Source organism: Cottoperca gobio, chromosome 16 (genome assembly GCF_900634415.1).
Source record: "Cottoperca gobio chromosome 16, fCotGob3.1, whole genome shotgun sequence".
Taxonomy (NCBI): domain Eukaryota; kingdom Metazoa; phylum Chordata; class Actinopteri; order Perciformes; family Bovichtidae; genus Cottoperca; species Cottoperca gobio.
Window position 1 is genome coordinate 5,029,783 of NC_041370.1, and position 25,730 is coordinate 5,055,512.

General features: G+C 42.7%; 2 protein-coding genes across 2 annotated transcripts; both read left to right on the top strand.

Annotated features, from left to right (window-relative positions):
• Nucleotides 1–419: 419 nt before the first annotated feature.
• oscp1b (organic solute carrier partner 1b) lies at nucleotides 420–6,944 on the top strand. The gene is made up of 10 exons (XM_029452591.1): nucleotides 420–671; nucleotides 2,206–2,360; nucleotides 2,719–2,886; nucleotides 3,521–3,601; nucleotides 3,704–3,807; nucleotides 4,281–4,409; nucleotides 4,725–4,794; nucleotides 4,979–5,118; nucleotides 5,238–5,301; nucleotides 6,164–6,944. The coding sequence occupies exons 1-10, from the start codon at nucleotides 560–562 to the stop codon at nucleotides 6,281–6,283; spliced, it is 1,143 nt and encodes a 380-aa protein (XP_029308451.1). The 5' UTR covers nucleotides 420–559; the 3' UTR covers nucleotides 6,284–6,944.
• A 2,004-nt stretch (nucleotides 6,945–8,948) lies between these two features.
• Nucleotides 8,949–25,685, top strand: stk40 (serine/threonine kinase 40). Its single transcript, XM_029451996.1, has 11 exons — nucleotides 8,949–9,183; nucleotides 12,623–12,749; nucleotides 13,243–13,328; nucleotides 13,985–14,128; nucleotides 15,324–15,548; nucleotides 15,825–15,877; nucleotides 19,310–19,425; nucleotides 20,890–21,034; nucleotides 21,295–21,414; nucleotides 21,713–21,797; nucleotides 21,998–25,685. The coding sequence occupies exons 2-11, from the start codon at nucleotides 12,632–12,634 to the stop codon at nucleotides 22,214–22,216; spliced, it is 1,311 nt and encodes a 436-aa protein (XP_029307856.1). The 5' UTR covers nucleotides 8,949–9,183; nucleotides 12,623–12,631; the 3' UTR covers nucleotides 22,217–25,685.
• The last annotated feature ends 45 nt before the right edge of the window (nucleotides 25,686–25,730 follow it).

The window sequence follows — 25,730 nt, forward strand, 5'->3', positions numbered from 1 at the left end:
ATTTTGATAGTAGTATCGGGTGATATCTTGGTTGAAGCCACTGCTGTAACACTAATAGTGATGTTTGTACCTTTATGCTTAATATTAAAGTCTTGCTTGGAACAATAAGATTTAATTGCATGTGCAATCTGGGTCTGGGGCACAAAGTCAGGCCCATATTTAAATATATTTTAATAAACAAAAGAACATAATACAGATTTAGTATATAGGGGATAGTATAGAAAGAAAAACAAAAGAGTCGGGTATATATAAAAATATTATAAAACATACAGTTTCCCATATTGCTCAACATCCTTAAGGAAAACAACAAAATAAGGTTTTTGTATTGTTACATTTACTTTTATGGATAAAAGGTCTCGTGTAGTTTCACACCCACCTGATCCCGCCCCTTTCTTGTACGTCACAACGCACAACGCGCTGATTGGCTGTTTGCTTCGTGGCCTGGCAACCAGAAGAGGCTTTACTAAACAGACGGACCCCCTACCAGCTAGCATCTAAGCTAACTCCAACCGCTAGCTGCCTACGGTTTCAGGAGAGATTCAACCGTCCACGTACCATCATGTCTTCAAGAACTCTGCCTCTGCTATTCATCAACCTCGGCGGAGAAATGCTGTACATCCTGGACCAGCGGCTGCGAGCTCAGAATATCCCTGCCGACAAAGCTAAGAAAGGTAGCTAGCTTAGCAAGCTATCCAGATAACAACACAAATGTCACCCTGCAGTGAAACGTTAGTGTTACACTGCGATTCATTTCAGTCGGTTGGTCCGTTTACTGGTTGGTGAATTAAGAATAAGTTTAAGTCACTACAAAGTCAAGGTAAGAGTGAACATTAGAGACTCCACTGGTTGTCTTTTGTAAATGAACACATTTTAAAATAAAATCATAACTTACATAGACATCAGTTGATGTTGCACAGGACACTGTAATTAGAAGCCCAGAGCACATTTCAGTTTGTAATTCCCAAATACTTATCAACACATATGAAACTCCTCTATCTTCTCTACTGTATATGATTTTAGGATATATATATATATATATATATATATATATATATATATATATATATATATATATATATATATATATATATATATATATATATATATATATACACACAAGAACATTGTTCAAGCCTCGAGTCATTTATCATTCAACAATCTGGTTTTCAGAAAATTATTTCATTTATCTCTATCTGTTTTTAAATCATAAACTTTCCACAATAGCTGGCTGGATAGAGGATGACAGAAGGAGAGGTATACTACAGAGCTTTAGCATAATCATGCACTGATGCATTAGTCGCTCTTTGCTCTGCTTTGGCCTAGACTGAAGTAACGCGCTGAATAAACAATAGGACTTGAGAAATAAACAACAGATGAGACCTCATGTGCGCAGATCAGCTCACAAATGGTGTGGTCTCTGCACCCAGGTACGTCATGTAAGTGTTTGGCTCACTCAAATGCTCACATCCTGGTCACACACTTTATTGGTTATTTCACATTAACAAGAGTTCATTTAAAAACTGTGATTTGATATCTGCTATCAATCAAATGGAAGAGCATTTAAAGCTACCATGCAGTCCCACATGACAAAACATGCACAAGATGATCACCACAAAAGAAAATGGTCTGTTACCTAAAAAACAACAAGTGCATTGTTTATTCTGCATACACCAAGAAGTTCACATGGAGTCACCACACTGTCTGTCTCTGCTCTGAGAACAGTATTTCATATTTCACATCACTTTTCTTTATTTGTAGTTGAACTTTTGCTTCCTTAAGTAAGAATATACTACCTTGCCTCACTGTGTTAAAACCCTTGAGCCAATAAGAAGCCACTGAAATGTATAAAAAGAAAAGTGTAGTTACCCTTTTGAGGTTTGACTCATTACAGTCACCACAGTGATCGTGATCACTTCTGCCAATTGCAACATAGATTAATGGACGTTATCACAGCAAATAAATCGTTCTGGAGTGCGAACACGAGCGTTGTCCTACCTGGCTAATGCCCTGTTACCAAGTGAGACACATGATAATTGCTTTCTGCGCTGCTGCTTTATTTTGGGGTCTGTCGGGATAAGCTTGGGATGAAATGGATTTTGGCCAACACGTAGTATAGAATGCTGCCCGCTTCTGAGCTTACAATGTGGACAGTACATTTGTCTAACATCCGCTAACTATTTTCTGTTCTACCGTTTGCCTGACTAGTAATGAATGACATCATCAGCACCATGTTCAACAAAAAGTTCCTAGAAGAGCTTTTCAAGCCGCAGGAGCTTTACTCCAAGAAGGCCCTGCGGACTGTGTTCGACAGGCTCGCCCATGCCTCAATAATGAGACTCAATCAAGCTAGCATGGACAAGGTAAGTCACCGTGTTTGTTATGTAGCCCTCCTGTACAGCTGTACACTGTGTTGTATCACGAACATGGTGAATTGTTCTGTTCCCCTTTTTTTCCCCCACTTCAATACACAAGGCCTAACCACACATTAATCACTCTGCACAGTGATGTCAGTTTGTTCTACAGCCTCCTCAGTATACACACTACATTAGTATTTTAGAGTCAAGCATGCAAGTGTATACATATTGGATCATTGTGTTGCCTTGAAGCATGGAGTACAACAGTATTTCTGAAGTGTAGACAGATTCATATCTTAAACGCTGTATGTGGCTTCCTCTGCTGTTTATTATACAGCAATAGCATGTGCGTCCCTCTTCACAGCTCTATGACTTGATGACCATGGCTTTCAAGTACCAGGTGCTTCTCTGTCCCCGACCGAAGGACATCCTCCTCGTCTCCTTCAACCACATGGATGCAATCAAAGACTTTGTGAAAGACATTCCCAGCATTCTGGCCCAGGTCGATGAGACGTACCAACAGCTAATACAGGTATGACACGCGTGACCTCACTGTCAGGAGTTGGGTAGCAACGTTACACATGTCGGGGTGTGCTGCGAGATCTTTGGTCGTATGTTAACGAGGTCTTATTTATGAAGAGGTTGAACGCATAAAGGCCTCCAAACTTGGCTGAGTACACCAAGAAGAAACAGAAATGACTTCAGATGTAAAATAGTGACGTTTTTAGTTTCGACATACGGTCAGGTGGGGAGCACAGGACTGACTGTACACTGAGAAAATGACTCGCTATGTATCACAACCTTAAACTGCCATGTATTACAATTTATATGTCCAAGATGAGGAAACGCCATGTGTCATGGTTTTATGAAAGATTGTACAGTCTACATGTCTGTAAGCATAAGAAAACACTACCAAAGCCTTTAATAGAATCAGCACTGACTTGTTTTATCTACGTTCCTGACTCAATAAGGTCAGTGATGCAGGTATTGCACTATGCTGTCACAATTTTAAACCATTTGGATTATACTCGCATACATTGAGCAACATGACAGCAGCCACAGCTGTTTTATATTGCTTGTTATTGTTAACAGTATTAAAGGATTATATGTTTTTCATTGCTGCTTTAATGAAGTAATCTTTCTATTTCACTTTGTTTATTTTCTAGATTTATACAACCTTGTTTAGTGGGGAATTCCAGCTGATCAGACAAACTCTCCTTATCTTCTTCCAAGACATGCATATAAGAGTAAGTCCATTATGTTGGCAAATTTGAAGAGAATAAATTGGATTTTTGTTTTGTGTTCTTATTTGACTCACAAACCTGTTTCTATGTTTCCTTCTATGTCAGGTGTCTATTTTCCTCAAGGATAAAGTGCAGAACTCCAATGGCCGCTTTGTGCTTCCCACCAGTGGTCCTGTGCCGTGTGGAACACAAGTCCCTGGCTTGATAAGGTGACACTGTGTACAGCTGTTTTCACTCCGACCCAAACAATCTTCCCTCCAGAGAATGTGGAGATAACTGGGATTAAAACAAGTGGCTCGTGTAGTGAAATGGAACTTTGATCCTTTCAAGGATCTTTAATGTCTTTCATATGCCTGCTGATCTTACACAGACACTGTAATCTGAAGTTAAGTAGGCCTATCTGCAGCTAACGAGCATTTCCATTCTAATTTTAGATGTGTATGTTTAGCTTGGATCAAACTACCTAAGGATTGTATGTGCTTTACTCATTATGTTAAGATGAGAACTATATTTAATACATCGAGGAAACGAGCTCACGTGTAGAACAGCTGAGCTTCAACACTGTTAAATCATTTAAAGCAACAGAGGTCTTAACGACTAAACAAGGGAAAAACAACTGGTTGTGCTTAGAAAATGTATTAAACGCATGCTTTTCTTTGACATTCTGTGTTTTTAATTCCAGGATGTTTAGCTGTACTGGTAAAGAGACGACCAGGCTGCAGTTCAGTAATGGAGGAAACTATTCCGCTGCTCTCCGGGAGGGGTCATTCGAGATATTTGGAGACAGGGTCACCAAACTAGGCACAAACATGTAAGACAAGTACAACAGATGAACGTGACTTGGTGCTACTGTATTTAAGCAATGGCAGTGGGTTGGTGATGATTTCTGTTACCCATGTCATGAGATATTTAGTATTCTCGACCACGCTTCAGAGTCCTACGTATTTAAAGTTATTTGGTTTGATGTCACATCATTTCATTCCATTACGGTGTGAACAACCCTAAGAGGATTAAGCACCAGGGACTTCCCGTCACAGTCAGTAAAACGTATAAAGCCTACGGGATGAGTTGACGGATCATCTTTGGCACTATGTTGTGTTGAAGTGTTTATTCTCTTTTCATTCAGGTACAGTGTAAGCCGCCCAGTGGAAACCCACATGTCAGGAGCATCAAAAAATTCCACTCAGCATGCTAAGGTGACAGCTTCACTGTCAACATTAATGCTTTTATTACACTTCATGCACACAAGTTACATTTCCAAGACAGGTCTCTGTGTGTCCTCGGTAACACAACATGGGACTCTACTTCCTGGTGCACAACCATCTGTAGCAGGTTCACCGCGAATATACTGAAGTGAATAAGCCATTGTGTTGTCCACAGATCAACACTGCTCCCAACCCTCTGGCCAAAGAGGAACTGAATATGTTGGCCAGGTTAATGGGAGGGTTAGAAGTTCAGAAACCAGGAAATGCAGAGAGCGGTTTCCGAGTCAACCTCTTCGCCACCGATGAGGAAGAAGAGTGAGTCCCCTTATGTGTGTGTGTGTGTGTGTGTACTGTCAATTGCCAATACTAAAATAAACTATTTAACTTGTTTTAATAACTCAAAACTAACATTGTGACTCTTTTTTGTATCACAGGGAGGCATTAATATCAAGACCCGATGAGCTTTCATATGGAGTCATTAAAATCCAAGCAACAAAGGTAAAGCTTCGTCATCTGTCCTCGCACTCTTTCTTTTTAGTGTGAATTCATCGCATGTCCAGTATTTGTGAAATAAAAACCTGAACTGCACATTTAGTGACAAAAGGTGTGAAGTCCTCTGTCATCTCAGGGCACCTGCAGACTACAAGACACTGAACATCTCAGATTTGCTGTGCTGCTCAAACCAAAACGCATGTTTTGACCCTGACTGATGTCATATAGACGTTAAGATGCAGAAACGACACACGTGATCTCAGACGAGGTGGATTGATAACAAGATTAATTGACAGTAGTTGGAGAGATCTGTCACAGAAGCGAATGATCTTGGTAGTGATGAAAACACGCGCCGGAAATGACGTCCAGTTTGTTTACGTCCGGCTGGTGATGCAGCTTGATTTGTTCTCAGGTCATTGAGCCTCCGCTCCGTCTCTTGTGTCCATTCAATCAGTGGAACGCAAATCCCCATTTTTGCTTCCCTCTGATTGGATACTGCTCTCCTCCCATCTCAGAATAGTCTCCAAGGTGCCCCAACGTTAGGTGCAGCCTTGTTATTGGCTAAATGAAGTCAAACATGTTTAAAACATGACTGTAGCGTGTGGGACATCTCACAATGGTGACGAGCAAATTGTAGCAAACATCTTGTCGTCTGCACTGGCCCTTTTATCTTTTACCCTTGATAAGAAATCCCCGTGATTGGACTCGTGGCCAAATGTTACTCATCTCAATGATAGGCTTAAGGTTATACAGTCGGTATTCATAGATGTGAGACTTTGCCAGTCCAACAGGATTTACTGTAATGAGGTGTAAGTCCTTGTGATGACCACTCCCACCACTGTGATTGGTGGATAACATTGTCTTTCAGGACCAGCAGGCCAGTGCAGAGCTGGCCAAGATCATGGGGGAGTTTACAGAGTCTGGAGATCAATCTCCCAGTGCCAGCAGCAAGGGAGACGACCTTCTGGCCATGATGGACGGGCTGTGACATGGTCACCGTGACAGAAATGCCCAGAGGGTGGGTCACAATGCATCGTCAACAGTCCGTTCTACTGTAGACCAGTCTGCCGTCTGTACCTGCATACACAGCAGAAACCTCACATGCAGCCTGGAAAAACCTTCTTCTTTGGGTGTTTTTTTAAAATGCAGACGTAAGAAGGCGTTTCCATTGGTTGGACCGACCGCAAACTTCAAATGTGCATAGTTTACATTAACGAATGTGGTGAGTATGTTTGCTGTAAACTGAAAAAGTAAAGGTATGATGGGATGATTGTGGGGGTAATTGGAGGAAACCCAAGTGCTCTTTTGAATGAGATTTTAAATTCCCTCAAATCTGTATTTTAGTAAGATGTATATGTACCTTGCATCACACTGTACTACCTTAAAACAGTACAAGAGGAGCAACTGGTTAGATATTTTCCACGACCCTGCGATGTCTCAAGTGTTGAGCTATAGTACGGAAATGTGCTCCTTGACGAGTATGTTATTATGATATAGAGTAATGCAATAAGTTATTGTCTAATATGTAAATATGTTTACTTGCATACTTTATTTATTTGAATGTATAATTTTCTGAAAATAGAGAAAAGTGTTGTTAAATTGTTGTATGTGCGATGTATCATTTTTAATAAATAAATAGATGAAAAACACCTGAATGTTTTTACACATTATTGCATGAACTTAATCATCGCTTTGCAAGAGAGTGTTAATAATGGCATGAAACTTGTAATAGCTTGTTGTAGTTTAAAAGAAGTAACAGTAGGGGGAGCTGTCTGACCGATCTAAACACAATGCACTGTGTGTGTGTTGCTACAGTGCATTTTAGTATGCCGTCATGCTGTCTTTAAGAATAAAAACAACAAAAAGATGATAGGTGACCAAGTTTTTCCTCACTAATTAACTTGCTTTAGACATGTAGGATTCACTGAAATGTAAAACAACAAATGCATGATTGATCATTGATCTATATTTACATATGTAACCAGAACATTAAGAGCTTTGAACGTAATCACCAATTAGATTGCTGTCCTCCCAGCACAGACCTGCAATGAGAATCGCTATAGCAACAGCTATCTGTATGATATTTGTGTGCTGTCTGCCTGCAGATCAAAGTGAGACTGTGATAGTCTGCACTCCCCCAGTCAACCACGCACACACAAACATGGTGCATACCATGCATGCAAAACATGCTGAGACATTTCTCTGGATTGATCTGGGGGAGGAAGCTTCTGGTGAGGTCTTTCAAATAATCTTGGCAAAGGAGAGATGAGAAACACTTTGTGCCCTGAGGATACAGCCTACCTGCAAAACAAACAGAAACCAGAGCTCATGCCGCAAGACACTTCACTGGAGTCGACTAAGCTCACTAGTAAACAACAAGTTCACCTTTTGCAAGATTGCTTATATGTTTAATCACCAGGATAATTCTATTTTAGTGGCATATTAAAAAAAGAAACATGAATGTGACTTCTAAAATTAATATTTGAAATAAATGTTCAAATTAAAAAGTGCTAGAAGGGGGAAGACTTGCACAGCTTGTCTCATTAATCTTCAAACTAAAAAGTCTTTAAAATCAATTTAAGCTTAGTTTCCCTAAGCATGCCACTAAACATGTTTCTCCCACAGTACTTGCTTTTTGAATTATGATTCCGTTTCCTCTTTAGAGACTGTGGGCAGGACACTGAAAAGCCACAGGCTGACAAGTGTTTCATGTGGCTGGGGGAATATGCTCTGCTGAGTCAATGTAGGAAGACTAGTACAGCTCAAATAAGCCTCTGCCATTTAGGTTGCCCTCTCTGTCTGTCACACCTTCCTACTGGTTTGAAACTAGTAGCTGTGGGTGGAATGTAAGGTTAATCTGCCAGTCTAAATTTGGAGCATGTGGGCTTTATCAAATGTCATTCAAAACTATGCATGCTGAGTAAATGAATATGACATTTACTTTTTAGTGAGCTGGATTGATGGTTGTGTGTTGGCAATGCTATCATGCCTAGTTGCAATTTCTACAACAAAAGTAGAATTGTCCCAGAGTCTCAAATATTACTAATAAGACTCTTTCACTGAGTCATGTGGTTAATGTGAATGAAGTACAGTCTGTAAAGCAACTCCAGTGTAGATCCTTTTTATGAAGCAACATTTGAACAGTCATTGATCGCAAAGTGCACAATTACATTCATTACATTGCTACGTTACATTTCCTGAAGAGAAAAGGCTATTTTATATGAAAAGATTTAGATGGGACTGAAGATGAAAACAATTGTATGTTATATTTCTCATTAACATTTATTTTTTTGGCTAAAATTGTTTTTACTAAATGTTACATCATTTCTGATTTAGCTCTTTGTCACATTCTTAGTTTGCAATGTAATGTTGAACATAATAAGTTATGTACTGTCTGACTAAAGTTTCATCACTACAATGGTATTTTAGTGTCTCAATAAATAACACACTGCCATTTGCAAGCGATGTTGTTTTAATCGCATAACAAACTTAATTTCAACGTAATTCACTTTTCCCGTACAGACAACTATGATGTAATGTGTTTCATTTAGCAACTTTTATTATGCAAAAAATGTCGTCATCATCATTTACTATGAAAAAAACAGACAGGTGTTGGCATTGGTCGATCGCAGCTGTCAATCAAATAAGTGTGTGCGTCATTTCCGTTGTCAGGTGGTGCTGTCGCTGTGGAAAGATGCGATCAGCGAAGAGCGGAGGCTTTTCCTTAATTGCTCATTTCGGTAACAGAGGCTAAACAACCCGAAACCAACCCTCTGTGGTCTCTCCTGTTTAAGCGAGAAGCTCCGCATATCCACCACAGCGTGTACCCAAGAAATATCCATGTTGTAAGCAGACAACGCAGACTTTACCCGGCGGTTTTGGCTCGAGGTAAGCAAGGGGGTGACTACATTGCTATCTAGCTTTTCTGGCAAAGCTAGCCAGCTGTAATATTATCTACTTTGTTTAAATGGCCTCCCGGCTGCTCTGTAGCCTCCGGCTTGGAGTTAACTAACGTCGCTCGCTAGTAATTGTATTAAAACATATGTGGCACGTAGGAGTACATGTTAAAGTAGCCGTAATCTAGCTAACGGCTGCTCTGTAGTTTGCACTGAAAGCCCAACTCCTTGTTGTGTTCTGTGCCCCTTTGTGTAGCCGGTGTGCCTGAAGCTGTGGCAGCGTCTTTATCAGAGTAATTCAGTCAGCTTTGTTGTCGTACTAAGTTTACTAAGCTTTGTTTGTATGTTACCCTGCCTAAATATACATCGTAAAAATAATGTGTACGTTTGTTTTTATTTAAATAACCTCCTCAGTCAGACGTTGGCCACAGTTACGTTAACGCACGCCGTGTATTGCGGTTTAGTCTGTGTGTCATTTTAAACGTGTCTAGGTGGTGAAATTGTAATTGTTGTGGCAAAACACATTAGCACTTGGCTACTGAAGTTATTAGCTGTCTTTGGAGGGGTTTTGCACAAGTTGTAAGGCATACCGTCAGCGTTTTACTCCACGTCTCGTGTCGTTTACACTACCCGCTGCCAGAACTGAACGGTGTCCAGACCTTGTGGTTGCAAAATAGCACCACTCAATGTGTTTCAGTCTGTGTGCATTTGTAATTATATTTGTCTTGTGTATAATAAAATGTGACCTTGTGTACATTGACTTATTGGACAATCAAGTACGATGTTATTGCAATAATGTGTCCTCGTGATTGTTTGCACTTATTGTAAGTCGCTTTGGACAAAAGCGTCAGCTAAATGTAATGTAATGTAATGTAACTGCAGTAAGGGGTAGACTTGGTAGCGGTAGATGTGTGTAAGAGCTTACATGAATGATTGACATTTCATTCAAGCAGCTGGATTGAAGCCTGTATAACCTTCGGGTTGCTTTACCTCTTTTGTCTCGGTTTTTGATCTATTTTTGGATTCATTGATTTGGATCGTACTCTCTCTCTCTGGCTTTATGATTAATCCATTTCTATGTTTACTCCCTGCTCAAGTGGCCTTATGCTTTCTTTGTCCATTCTGACACTACCTTGATTTTGCAATCAAGCTGTTCTTGCAGAGCCAGACAACTGGCATGGAGTCTGAGTGGGAGGATCTTGAGACACCTACGTGGTTGTTTTGTTCAGATACTATTTAAGGAGCCCACATTTCTCGTGGGCACCGGCAGCGTGTCTCTCCTCCTTTTTGTGTGATATGATTCAGAGGCTGTATCTGTTCTTGTCCTCCCTCTGGTACAGTCAGAGGCAGAGGCAGTCTTGCTTGCCAGATCACTGGCTGTGCAGAGAGGCAGAACAGTGTCAGAAAAGGATAGCTGTGTGCTGTCATTGCGCTGATGTCATTTAGGTCATTGTGCATTAGTTGGTTGCATTGACCTTTTGCTTTTTAGATGTGTCAGGGGTTGGCTCCACTCTACAGCTAGTGTTTAGTAGGTAGATGAATGGCCATGGGTCCATTTGCTGTGTATTATGTAGCTGTAGAGAAAGGACATTGTACAATCACAGGTCATTTCTTATTTAGAAATGCCCACAAACGCATGTTAGTTTTTGTTCTGTCTGCTTATTTTATCTCGCAGCCTTTCTAGCACTCAACCAACAATCTAAAATACTGTTTATTTATCTGGCAGCACTGGGAAGAAGTATGTACATTGTCCATTCTGCCAAGCACTTTCGCCAATGGATGAGGAAAGTTAATAATATTATTCCCAGGAGCCTCATGAATTGCAGTCGATGATTATCCCTTGATTGGCCTTGCATGCTCTAGAGTAAGATGCTCTTACTATTGGCAGCGTGACTTGGTGTCACTCTGGCTTGTGCCATAAATGCTGTCAGAAAACCTCAGCTCATCAGGCTCAGTGGGTGATGACTAGTGGAGATGGAGACAGATGGGCGAGAGACATGATGATGACACTGTCTGCTGTCTGGGATCACAAAAAGCCTCATGGAAGTGAGAATTCATACCAGCCCATACTGACTGCCAACTGTCCAGCCTCCTCTCTGCCCAAAAACGCCAACTGGCGAGTGGCGCACGATTTTAGTTTTGAAACAGGAAGATGGCTAATTCAGTAAAAATATTAAAATTCTCTAGTTTGTTCCACTTGAGAGACTGGTTACATATTTTGAAGGTTTTTTGGATTTTGTCAGCTCTCTACTTAATGTCTTGTTTACAGTTTGAGGTACTTTGGATGTTTTTAGTCTGAATCACTTCTCTTGTGAAGCTGGCTAAAATATGAGCGCTATAGCTATCAGTGACATCTTTACAGATATGTCGCTCCATGTTGCCTTTCTTGCAGACGCAAGTCAGTCGGTATGGTGCAAATGTCATATGCTTGGGGCATAGTTCTCTCACTCTTATTGGTGTCATTACCTGGTCATTTAAGCATTGCTGTCCAATAGAAACTCAGGACGACAGCAGGGTGACTCATTCCTCTCGGTGCAAGGCACTACTTCCCTGTTACGGGAAACAGATGGGGTTTCATCACATAGGAACTCAGTATCAGTAAACAAAGCATACCTCTTGCTCTCTGAATTCTGGGAGGTAGATCTGCTGTGGTGGCGGTTAAAGTAGTTTGTGTAATGATGTGTCACACTGTCACTGGTTCTTCTGGCATGTGAATCTAGTTCCTTATCATAGTGTAAGGGCTTGGCATTTTTTTGTTTTGGCCTTGTTCGAACACGCATGTCCTTTCAGAGGAAGGTCCGCTCAGATAAGCCGGCTGTACAGATTTTGAGATAAAACGTGCAGATTAAGAGTGGAAGGATTTTTCTAAATCCATGTCCACTGCAGCTGGACAAGCTGGAGACGGGTGTGTGGTTCAGTGCTGAGACTCAAATAAAAAAATGCTTTTGTTTTTAAAGAATTTTGTAATCGTGCCATGCATTTACATGACACCATTTGCCATTCAAATTGTAGATTGTGTCTCATTCGAATTGCCTGTTGGGGAGACTGAATCTGAGGTGTCACCCTTGACACCAGCAGCCATCATTCTGAATGGAGCTGTAATGGCCTCGCATTCACACGGAGGTGTTGGTAAATGTGTGGGAGGGATATTTAAAATAGGCTGGGAGGAGCTGCCCCGAGGTTTACCTCCTTTCTCTCCTGTTCACTAATCGGTGCACTCTTCTCTGTACTACTACTGCTGAGACTTTGGGTATAGGCTTTATATTTAAACAGACTATTTATAAAACTATTGTTTGGTACAGCTTGCTGCTGCTATTTTTTGTCATCCGTTAACAGTTTGTGTTCTTGCAGTCATGTGTATTCCCTTTTAACTTGAAGATCTTACTTGACTATCTTTATCCCGTGTACTAATCTGAATTATTCCCCTGCAGAGCTCCAGTATGTCCAAGCGGCGCTCGTCGGAGAGGGGGGCTGGAGAGACATCAGGCAGGGCCAGCAAGCTGCAATGTCCTGGGATATCCGGCAATAACGCCAAGAGAGCCGGGCCCTTCATCCTTGGTAAGGAAGTTACTAGTGTTTGCACGAGCTGCAAAAGTATAGAAATGGTAGTCACAAATGTCAGCGTGGAGGACATTGCACAATTGTGAACATGGGTAACCTGTGTGTGTGTGCAGGAAATCGGGAAAGGTGTTTGTGTGTGAATGTGAGAGTCGTGGGGTGTCTCTGTGTGTACGCACGCCAAGGACAAGAATGTGAAGAATTTTGCTGATCCCCCCCCTGACATCGGCCAGAAAGGTCTGAGTCTGTGTTGGAGCAAGGTTATTACCTCCCCTCTTTAAAATGTATCTCTCCCATACTCTCAAACTTGTATGTTTTCCACTACACAACTCCTCCACTATTTGCAATGCAGAGTGCCAAAGAAAACATTACACTTGGGGTGTTAATGGGTACGAGCACATGCAGCCTTTAATGAGTTGCAATGAGAGCACACACTCCGGCATGTAGCCTGCCTTTTGGTCATGCAGCTGTTCCTTTTCTTATCCTTTTGCAGGGCCTCGCCTGGGCAACTCACCAGTGCCCAGCATAGTGCAGTGTCTGGCCAGAAAGGACGGCACAGATGACTTTTATCAGCTCAAAGTAAGTCTGTCGTAAGGTTGGCACATTTTTGGGAGTTTTTCTTTCTCACAAACAGTCTGAGTTTAACACACGGGTGAATAGAAAATATGAGCATATAATTCACGACAAAGCTATGAAGTCCCCGTAGACATCTGAACCTTTGACCTTCCTTATGTTGGTGTTCATTTTATGGCCCCCTGTTTAAGTCTGGAGCAAACAACAAAACCTTAGCCGGGGCAGTCTGTTTATTGGGTCTATCTAATGTCCGCTACACACGGGAGGGGGCTATAGAAGTGGGGAGAGGAAGGTAGTGCCCCACCTGGAATGTCGACTTTTAAACCCCCCAACCATGTAGTCAATGCATGACCCTCCCCTCATACCCATGACTACAGCGCCTCGGTGTCTGTTGCACAGCTCCGTTTGTGCCATGTCAGTATATGAGCCGCTGTTTTAAAGCTACAGACCTTTTATATACGATCTCCACTGCACAGATTGTAACTTCTTGTTAAGTGCTTAGCATTTAAGAAGTGTCATGTCTTCAAACATTTAAAGAGGTCAGGACACAAGATTAGCTTCATACTAACTGGTTCAATCTCCCTTTCCGCTGTCTGATCCTGTATGAGCTCTTGTCATGTGACCTCTAATGTTTGCTCCATTGTCGTGTGTGGTTACGGCAGATCCTTACGCTGGAGGAGCGAGTGGACTCTGCAGGGGAGACTCAGGAGGAGCGGCAGGGGAAGATGCTGCTGCACACAGAGTACTCTCTCCTTTCTCTGCTGCACAACCAGGATGGGGTAGTCCACCACCACGGCCTCTTCCAGGTAGACTGATGCCTGCACACATTTGGGAATTAAGATTAGATCTCTGTTAACGGGTGCATCATCAATTAAAAATGATAGCATAGACAAAGAAAAGTGTCTTAGTTTGTTTTATTCCCCCAGCATTGTGTGGGCGAGTATTCTGCAGAATTTGAACATGATAAATACGGCAACATTCCCAAGGAGTAGTGTCAGTAACTTTTTATTCGGCTCAGAATATGGCGTCACCGTGTAAGTACAAGCAACAGCATGCTCTTATCAGCCCAGTAATGGCAGAGGTGAGCATTAGTCCAGCTTGTATTTTCCTTATCAGGGTTGTTTCAAGAGAGAAGTGAGAGCACCATTTAAAAGCCAGATTTCTCTGAGGTTATTCTCTATTCACAGCCCCATCCATTCACAATGACCCTCCCCTCCCTCACCTGTCTTCCCGTCTGACTCCTCCTCTAACTTTGTTATTATTCCATCCGCTCTCTCTCTCTCTCTCTCTCTCTCTCTCTCTCTCTCTCTCTCTCTCTCTCTCTCTCTCTCTCTCTCTCTCTCTCTCTCTCTCTCTCTCTCTCTCTCTCTCTCTCTCTCTCTCTCTCTCTCTCTCTCTCTCTCTCTCTCTCTCTCTCTCTCTCTCTCTCTCTCTCTTTCACATCCTGTCTTTTCCACTCTGCCGGTGTTCTCAGAATAGCAGCATTGAGCCGTGCACTCTGATTCATTTAGGCCTGCAATATTGATTGGATTATTATAGTGCATCTCCACTGTGAGAGAACCAGTTAATAGTGTACGCTTTCGGAGGTGCTGACTGCAAAATAAAACTAAAAACTGACAACCTAATACAGAAATCAATAAGAAGTGGTGACTCTGCTAAGACGACTTGAGTTGGAAGAAGAGGAATGACCTTTTGTTATTCGTCCTCCACCACCCGGTGTGGAGGGGTGGATGTGTCTTATTCATCGGCTACATGCAGGCTTGTGATTGATGGCCTTTACCCTGCTTGAATCTATGCCTTTCTAAGCTGAATGAATCAGCTTGATCAGCCGGCATGGTACCGGAATCCATTCAGTTTGATGCATTCATAGATGCCTCAACTTAAATTGATTGGACGCTGTTGGAAAGTGCCTCTAACACGCATCAACAACTCTGTCCAGTTACAAAGTGAGGCCTATTCTGCAGATTGCTGCTCACACTTCTCTCGGTTGTCGTTCCCCAGGATCGAGCCTACGAAATAGTGGAGGACATGGAGGCGAACAAAGTGCGCAAGATGAAGAAGCGGATTTGCCTCGTGCTCGACTGCCTGTGTGCTCACGACTTCAGCGACAAGACAGCCGATCTAATAAACCTCCAGCATTACGTTATAAAGGAGAAGCGGCTGAGCGAGCGCGAGGCCATCGTCATCTTCTACGATGTGGTGCGTGTGGTGGAAGCCCTTCATAAGGTGAGTCTACGATGACATTTGGTGGACTACTCCAAGAAAAGGTCTTCATACTGCCCAACGGTGTGCATAAAAGAAATTCCATTGTCATCTATGAAGAGAGCCTGGATACTGTAATGTAGAGGAAATTGCTTTGTTATTGTTAGCTAGTTGCACATCCTTTCTGACTACTCAGCTCCCATGCCCGTGTGTCACTCTCAAAAACAAACTGATTGTTTTGATACCAATGATTCACTAAGCACAACCTAACCAAACATTTTCTTTCTTTCCTGAATGCAGAAAAACATCGTGCACAGAGACCTCAAGCTGGGAAACATGGTGCTGAACAAACGGTAAGCTGAAACTCACTCGGGTATTGCCGATCAGTTATTTGGCCAATAACTTCTCCAATTATACCGGGTCAGTCATTTTAGCCTGCCAGTAAGTCATTCCGTCTCAGCTCACATGTGTGAGAGGCCTCAGCCGGCCCCAGCAGCCTGTATTCAGTGTGCATTTGGCTTTAAACCCAAGCAGGGGTCACATTCTCAGACTAAGAGTAGGATCAGTTATAGGAACCGAAAGCCTTGCTCTCTTGTGCCGGAGTCTGGGTCCGTGTCTGTGTGTTGAGTAAAGGCTCATGATTCATTCCCCATGGTTGGATTTTTGTAAAGCACAGGGTGAACTGGACTCTGGTGCAAAACGGAGCAAAGAATATGCCACTGCTTTGTTCTCTGTGAGAGAGTGAGCAATGCTGCACAGCACACAGGACCCTGGCGAGTGCACCTTAGGTCACAGAGTGCTGCAGTTCAGATACACCCTGCAGAATGGAAAACTACTCATCTGTAAAACCCTCTCCAAACACCATACGTACAGAGTGTATGAGAGATATGTTGCGTGTATTGTGTGACTTCTGCTATTTTAGCTGCTACTTGCTTTTTTTTTAATTTATATGAATTTGTCCAAGTTTAGACGATTCAGCTGGATTTTGCATTGCACCTATGGAAGGTTGCCTCCAAACAGTAGAGGTCTGCACGCACATTCTTGGCGAATGATGATCATCTCACAAAGTTGGCCTTTTATTTGGAAGGACAAGACTAACACTGACGCACACGCTTGCTACAAACACCTTCGCATCCAAACATTGAGCATGCTTGCATCACTCGCACGAGCGTAATCGTGGAGTTGTCTCACACTTCTCATGCACGATCTGCAAGTGTGAGTATGTGCATTAAGATGTCACGTTCCCGGCTCATCTTTTTACCACATGCACCCCCTCCCCCCCAGCAGCAGCAGCAGCAGCAGCAGCAGCAGCAGCAGCAGTAGTAGTGGTAGTGGTGGTGGTGGTGATGAAACAGGAGAGTGTTTTGGCCAGGGGAGGGTGGCGAGGAGAGGAGCAGACGAGCGGAACACTCCGTCCCAGCTGGAGACAAAGGAAAGGCCTGCCAAAGGCCCAATAGCTCGGAGCTGACTCACACCACAATGCACCACACACACACACACACACACACACACACACACACACACACACACACACACACACACACACACACACACACGGTCATAATTTATTTACCCTCTAATCTTCTTTTTCTCTATTCTTTTACATCGCAATCTCTTTCCTGCTTTTATTGTCTGTCTTTGTTATGCCCATTGTCATATCCCTTTGTTTTCCTTTCCCCCTTCCTCTTATCCTTTATGCATTATACTTTGCTTGCTTGCCTTTTCCCTCCGTCACTCTACCCTACACGTGTATGCATGTACAGTCAGTATGGGAAGGACACGGTCAATTTTTGATGTAGACCGATCCCAAAATCCCCTCTCCTCTTGCGCTGCTTGTCGTCACTCTGGGAAATGCACCGATGACCTCATCAAGTGCAGCGGTTTGTGCAAGAATGATGTGATTTCCTCTTGCAGAGCCAGCTGTTATGAAAGCAGGATGTCATGAATTAATCTGCAGGGTTGTTGTATGTCAGAGCTGTATTGACTTCAATGGACGGAGATGCACCACAGCAAGGTGTCTCTTACTGTTGCATTTGTATTTGTTAGTTGCATCACGATATTTGCTGTATTGTCTTAGGGATGGATTTCCCCTTCTGACTGTCACAAAATAATTATTTCTGCAATTACCATTGAATAGTTTTTTTATATTGCATTGCTGTTTTTGAAATATGCAATTATATTTTACAAGCAGTAGCCGCAATTCAATAACGCCCAAACTTAGAAACGAGAATATAAAATAATTGCGACTGTAAGTTTGGCTACTAGTATAACGATCAAAATCGTGGTTCTGAGAAAATGATCTTTTGAAGTTGCCCTGGGTTTAACCTCCTTTTCTCGTCAGCTGGTGTATTTTCAGCTAAATGTTGCGGGAAGGGAGGAGAAATCATGGGGGCTGTTTTAGGTTTCTGGTTTCCTGACTACTCCGGGGTCACATGACCAGGAAGCAGAGATGGTGTGGTCTCTCTTCAGTCCTCTGGGACCCTTGCCTCATGAGGCAAACATGCAATTTAATTTACCCAATCTCCGGTGCAAGAATAGAAGCCTGGGTCGTGATGCACACAGACAAAAGGAACAGACTCTTATGAAGGAAGCTTTTATGTCGAGGGTCCTTGAAGCATTGCACTCTGTGCTGGCTCACCAATGTGCAGATCACAAGGCCACTGTATGGTTATAGAGACTTGGATCACAAAAGCTGCTGAATGGTTGGATGACATAAGTAGCTGGAAATGATGTGAACCAAATGGTCTTAGCGACGATGGAGATCAGAGCCCTTGGTTGAAAATTGAGTGTTTGGCTCCAGACGCTGTAGTGTGTGTGTGTGTGTGTGTGTGTGTGTGTGTGTGTGTGTGTGTGTGAGCAGGGTGTGAAAGTGAGAGAGAATAGGGGAAGCTGTTGACCTCAGGCTTTTTAGAAAGCGGATGTGGGTGAGGAGCGTGATCCAGAGAGGACCCAGGCTCTAGTCCGTGGCTGATTTTTGATTGTGTGTCCGCTCGTGCTTTTTGAGTGCATTTCCTTGTGTGCATGTTCACCATGGGAGTGATTGTGTGGGTGCACTTGAAGTTGCGCATTTGTGTACATATTTAAAATCTTCGTGAGCTTTATATACTTGTTTGGCAACCCATCACCATGCAGGCTTAGTCATCGAGACAATTATCTCAAGCCACACGTTGACTCATATGTTTGTCAAAGTGCAGCTTTTTATTTTCTCTTTCTCTGCTGAACGAACGCAGTGACATAGAACAGTGTGTGTTCCCGCGGCTGTAATACTGTTAGCTTTCCCTGCACAAGCAAACTAAATTGACCTTAAAGACTCAGGATTATTTCTATTGTGCCACGTTGTTTCTACTGAAACCAAATGAATCAAACTTCGCTGGTAACATCCGCGGGTCTTCCCAGACTTTAAAGTGCCCGTGTGTCTGGACAGGAAGGTCCACGAACACGGCGACGACATAAGAACATGACGCATACTTCTCAGGAATAAAGTTTCATGTTCAAACGAATGTAACTGTTGCTACAGAGTAATAGTGCAACAGATAACAAGAATGTTTTATGAGGAAATTGTGGGAACGTAGTAGATGCTGGTCAGCAAGTTCTCCCTGTCTGTCAGCCTGTTCTCTTTATACTCTGAGCTATGAGTGTGCAGTGTTTTCACATTCTAAACTTAGATTTGTCATGAGTAAGACTGTTTGGTTTGATCAAGTTAATTAAAAATTGATTCCCTATTTATTTTTTTAAAATCTGAAGCATAAAAGATATTGATCAGGCTTGTTTGTGTGTGTTTACAGAACTCACCGAATCACCATCACCAACTTCTGCCTGGGAAAGCACCTGGTGAGCGAGGACGACCTGCTGAAAGACCAGAGAGGAAGTCCGGCCTACATCAGCCCCGATGTATTAAGTGGTGAGTGAAAAAACAGATTTGTTGAGGCGTGCATCTTCTTCTTTTATATGTATATCAAACAAGGTGCTTTTCAGACGGTCGGAAAAGTGTTAGAATGCTCCCGTTGGTCACGGGGAGTCGGCATCACAGTTTTTGTCACTTTCAAAAACCGACAATCCAACCGTCACACCTGATTTTGCAGCGACTTATGTGTGCATAGGTCCACTTTGAGATGTGACGTGTATTTAACTGCACGTGAAAAACAATTGGTTAATGTATTTACATATACATAATGCCAGACCCGGTTCTGGTTAGAAGCGCGACCAGTCTGGGTCCAGATGGGATCCTGGGATTCTTTTTTTTTTAAAGAGCCTTGTGTAACGTTAAGCAGTCAGTCTTGTGTTTTGATTTTCCGGTTATTAGGCAACAAGAAAGGGGTTATGTGGCAATCTCCGACTAGCAAAAGCTAGGAATAATCTTCATTGTTTGTGTAATCACGGTGATGTTGCATTTTCTCATGGCATGTGTCTGCATAGGAAGCTGCTTTCCTCCTTTTTTGTGTGAAACATTTTCTTTGTCTGAAAAAAAAAAAAAAAGAAAGGCAGAAATCCATTGTTTTCGCTTTAGCTTCACTTTGCTCATTTGTCACAGTAAATGTGCAGGCCTGAGCGCCACGCATCAGCTTGATGCTTGAGCGTGCTCTGCCATGGGAGACGCCAAAGCCATCCATTTTAAACATTGATTCCCAGAACATCGTCCTGGACAGTGTACGAGATTTGAAAAGAATAATTTCAAGCAGAATTGTTCAGCTCCCAACGATTTCAAAAAAACTGTAGATAGAACCCGGGCGTGTGTATATCAGCATAACGTGACAGGCACACAATTAAACAGAGCTTCAGTGACTCACGCAAAGATGACTCACTGGAGGGAAACTACTCCCTTCTACCCCCTTCCCCTCCTGTGTGTGTGTGTGTGTGTGTGTGTGTGTGTGTGTGTGTGTGTGTGTGTGGCTTTAACATAATTGCCTGCTGCTGTTGCTACTGCCTGGCTGTAACAACACTGCCTATGGTCATGCACAGCCATGATGCTCCACCCTCACCAGCTTCTTCGTAGTTGATCCGTAGCTGATTTAATGGCTCAGGGGTGATTTTTATAGAAACAGTTTGCAGCTCCCATTTTAAAAGTCTGCAGTTGGCTGGAAATTTCAAAGAAATATTCAGGACGTGGAGTCATAGCTTGTGTTTTTGTTTGCTCATCTCGTTAATCATTAGACCTGGTGACTTGACTGGAATTGAACTTGTATAAAGAGGTCGATCGCCCCCGTGTCCCACAGGGCAAAAACTGTCAACAAACAAATGTTGATTTCAGTCTCTGGCTTATTTGATTTTGGAGTATAGCAGGAAAGCACTTTGGTGTCTCCATTTCAAATGGCATATTTGTTGATGTCAAACAATGATCCAGATCCCCTCTCCTACCCGTCTCCAGGTCGGCCGTACCGTGGTAAACCCAGTGACATGTGGGCTCTTGGCGTGGTCCTGTTCACCATGCTGTATGGCCAGTTCCCCTTCTATGACAGCATACCTCAAGAGCTCTTCCGCAAGATCAAGGCTGCAGAGTACTCCATCCCAGAGTGAGTAGGAGAGTGGAGATTTATTCAAAGCAATGGAATCGAACACCCACAGTATTAAAAACATGAATAATTGTATGTATTTTTATTTTATTTTTTACAAAATAGTTTTGTGTACACCATTTTTCTTTTTAATGCAGAACATTTGCACATTCTCATATTTAGTTTGGACCTGAAGAAATGGCAGTATGATATTTTAGTAGTTTTGTGGCTTATAGACACATTTTAATTAAAAAAAAACATTTTTTTGTACCTCCTCACAGGGACGGTCGCGTGTCGGAGAACACGGTGTGCCTGATCCGAAAGCTGCTGGTGTTGGACCCTCAGCAGAGGCTTACTGCAGGAGAGGTGCTGGAGGCGCTCAGTGGTATCATTGCCTCATGGTAATTGCTCCCCCTGCTGGGTGTTTGAAGCATTGCATCACATGTGTTGCTTGTCAAGTCATGATTTATTGTGGAAGAGCTGAGAAACAATTGTAATGAATGTGTCTACTACTAGCTCACGTGAGTTTTTAAAGATTTCCACTGGTTGGCTTGACATTTGTGATTTGATTTTGCAGGCACTTCAATTGTCTGCACATACGAGTGTCCTGCTGATAGCCATACAGTGATTCAACATGGATCGTTTCAAACAGACGAGCTCACTGTTATTAATCATCGTCTTTTGTTGTGTTTTCCACAGGCAGTCTGTTTCATTGTTAAGTGGCCCTCTGCAGGTGGTGCCGGATATTGACGATCAGGTCAATCACCCAGAACATATGCAAGAGGTACATTAAATGAGAAACATGATGTCATAGATCTGAATATGAAGCTGTTTTGATAATAAACTAAAATACAGCTACCTAAGATGGAGCATTACTTAGATGCAATTATTTCTTTCTGTGGTTTTGCCTCATATTTACATTGACTTCTTTTGTTTGCTCAGATGTTGCAGCACATTGAACAGAAAAACATTTTCTTCCCTCAGGCTAAGGTGATAGAAGAGTCTTCACAGTACGAGTTTGAGAACTACATGCGCCAGCAGCTGCTGTTGGCGGAAGAGAAGAACACTATCCATGAGGCCAAGAGCTTTCTCACCAAGCGCCCGTTTGGCAGCATCCCACCTGTAAGGCGTCTGGGCCACGACGCGCAGCCTGTCAGCCCGCTAGATGCCGCCATCCTGGCACAACGTTTCCTCCGGAAGTAGTCCCCAACCACCCATGGCAGCCTCCCTGAGCTCCCCGGGGAGTACAGAGACCTGTGGAGTCCAGAGAGGACTGAGGAGGACAAGACCCAAAACTGACCTCGCATACTGGAGGCCCAGCCTGAACCAGGGTGCACACGGCCCCATTCGTACATGGGCTTTTGGGCAAGCTAGGTGGAGCAGGTGTGAGGATTGCACCAGAACAAACTAGCTCATTTAAACATTCACTCCTCATGTCTGGATCTTCCAGTGAAACATGGAAAGCCCCGGAGGAAGATCTGAACCAAAGGTTCCTTGCCCTCAGGTCACCAACAGTCAGATCTCACTGTGCATCTAACCTGATGGTGCACTCCCACATGGGGCTTACACAAGGCTCTGCCTGGAGAGCTGAAGAGACGACTAACCCCATATTCCATCTCCCTTTTTTGAGATCTCCCTTCTGTAACCCTTCCCCCATCAACTCTGGATCCCCTGAGCAATACAGAATCATGTAGCAGCCCCCTCTCTTCCTAGTGGTTAATGGTGTTGCCTCAAGTCAGATCCCCTGATCACAGATGTCACTTCTCTATACCTCCAGTCCACCCTCGCCCTCTTACTCCTCCCTCTTCCTCTACCTTTTTCCTGTACCGAAAGTGATCCAGACCGGTCCCGTCTGTAACTCTGACTTCAAATCAATCTACCTCTCTGTCTCTCTTCTCTGTTGGTAAACCATGCTCACTGTTCTGAGACCAGGGATTGTAACAATGGAGTCTTGATGCCACCAGTGACACGAAGCATTAATGTTTTCTGTCCGAGTGATAATGCTTTGAAACCTTTTCAGAGGTTTCAAAAGAAATCTGAATAAGCTTTTTTTTTTTAAATCATATTTACCTTAATAAGTAGCATTTCACCCCTACCTTTTGGATTGAAGATACTGAATATCAAAGTATGTGCACATGCATCCTTTGATATTCGCAGAATGCATTGTCTGCTGCTTTTGCTCATCCCTGTGGAAATCTATTTTTAGCATCTAGGCAGCTAGTGTGAGTTACCTGGAAGTCACAATGCCAAGAACTGAATGGGAAACACTGTTGGATCCTCCCTGCCAAGGCATATTGATGGTAACACTTCCTCAGTGCCATTCTAGTGGAGATCAGGCACTGTCATGTTTCTATTGCCAAAAATCATGTCTTAAAAATTACTCTTAGCCAAGGAAACTGGTACCCACAGCCTCATTCAGAATCAAATGGCTTCCAGGTATTCAGACTTCCCTGTTTCTCTTTGTCAAGACGGATCATGGGACACGTGTTCTGAATGTGAACCGCCATTCTACGCTTTAATAAGTCTGCAGTATCCATGCGTGTGTGTGTGTGTGTGTGTGTGTGTGTGTGCGTGTGTGTGTGTCTGTGTCAGTGTGCTTTGGGCCAGGCAGAGTCAGTGGAGCTGTTGACCTCTGACAGCCACAGACCCTTTTAAGCTATCCTCCTATCGTTGTGTTCTGTGATCTGGCCTGCCTCAGTGGCAGACACTGTGAAAACCAGTGCAGGCTTTGCTGAGATGGGGCTTGACTGAATGTGTTGGCGATTGCCATGAATGCTGTCCTTCAATCGGGATAATCTATTGCCATTCTCAAGCCCTCTTTCCAGCTCATCTTGTACGTGCTCGTATTATCTCACCAGCTGAGAGCCCAGCTGCTGGCCGGTAATTGATACTGTAATATTTCATAGACAAATGAAAATACAGACTCGTAGATTTTACGTTGTAGTTGCTGGGTCTAGCTATTGATGCATTCTTGTCTTTTTATCAAAGAGTTTCTTCAAACCATGGCAAAGCTACTAGCCAGTGACTGTTAGGCATCTGTACACTGCAACTTGCCTTTGCGTATTGGTACCTGCTTTAGGCTACACTTCTTCCTATTTATATCAAACTGATTGCATGAACATAGGCTCTGGAATATTTTCAAATGTCTTTACTTCTTCTTTTTTCTTTATAATTTCATGTTGATTTATTTATTCACTTGTGATGACCCCCCCCCCCCCCCCCCTCCCCCTAAACTACTGGTGCTTGTATCACAGACTAGGCACAGCGTATGCCGGTGACACAGGCCCTGAAACCCTTTGCTCTCAGCTTCAAGGAGTGTTTTCAACTCCAACATTAAATTTGTAGTTTTCAATCCTTCTCAGCCACATTCATGAACGAGTAGCATCAGTTTTTTGTGTTTTTGTTTTTCCTTATTTTTGGATTCCTAAATAATTTTCTTGCCATTTTACCACAAACGTGGTCGATTTAAGCTACACTAATAACGAGACTGACTTTTCATAGTTATATTTTTTACAGAAAACAAAATGATACACTCACATTATCGTAATGTTGTACGGGAGGGGTTTTGTGTTTTCCTTTTTTCTTTTATCATTTACCCAAAAATCCCCACACAAAGCTTCTCTCTTTGGTCAGTATGTAAATATGTACCATCATGACTGCGCCAGTCATATTGTGTGTGTGTGTGTGTGTGTGTGTGTGTGTGTGTGTGTGTGTGTGTGTGTGTGTGTGTGTAGTTCCACCCAGTGAGATACCAACTCGACACATGCCTATTGACGTGCATTATAGGCCACGTTGGCCGTCAACCACCACATCCAGAGGCTAAAATTATATGTAAAGAGAGCGGTCTGCTTTCTCCCACCTCAATGTGAATTCCATGGGTATACAGCAGTATTGTAGTAGTCTAGGTTGTTCATCAGAAAAGGGTATTTCATGAACACCGTAGCCATTGCTGAATACTGACATTAAAGGATCTGTGTGTGGAAAATGTCTCGCGCCATCTTCCATGATGTCCAATTACAGATTAGTACCTACAGGTTCAATAGACCCTTGGTGTAAATGTTATTTTGTCCCCCCCCCCCACCCTCCCCCCAAATCAAGAAGTGTTTCACCTTCTAGCTAGTGGATTGTACCACATTCAATGTTTGTTTTACAGAGTTGTATTGATGGACTGAAAAGCATGGACATAGTGTAAGGTTCAACTCTGTGTAAAACATGTGACTGTTGCATGATGTTAAACTTGCAAGGTGTGACAGAGCAACCGATCGACAATTTGAAGATGATTTACTCCTTTGAGTCCTACGGGAAACTGCAAAGCGAGACAGATCTAGCCCTTAATTGGATGAGTAGTCAAATTGTGTTGCTAAATTTTCAAAATTTGAGTTTTTATGATGATTTTCACCCCGCTTCGAACGTCCTACGTTTTCAGTATATAACCAATTTATTGCTGGCTGTTTCAACTGGAAACTTGGTGTAGGATTATGAAATGTGGTGTAGTTTAAACCCAATGGGATAATGTGTTGTAAGCTGCTTGGTTGGACATGGGCATCTAGATACAGAAAACTGCGTAATTGTACAGATGAAAAACACGTTTGTATAAAAAAAAAAACATATTTTTCTACTTCATCAGATCTCTACATGCATGTCAGCAATAAACATTTGATATGGAAACATTCATCTTTGTCAAGTCTTTGTGTTCTGACACTTCCTTTTACCGCCA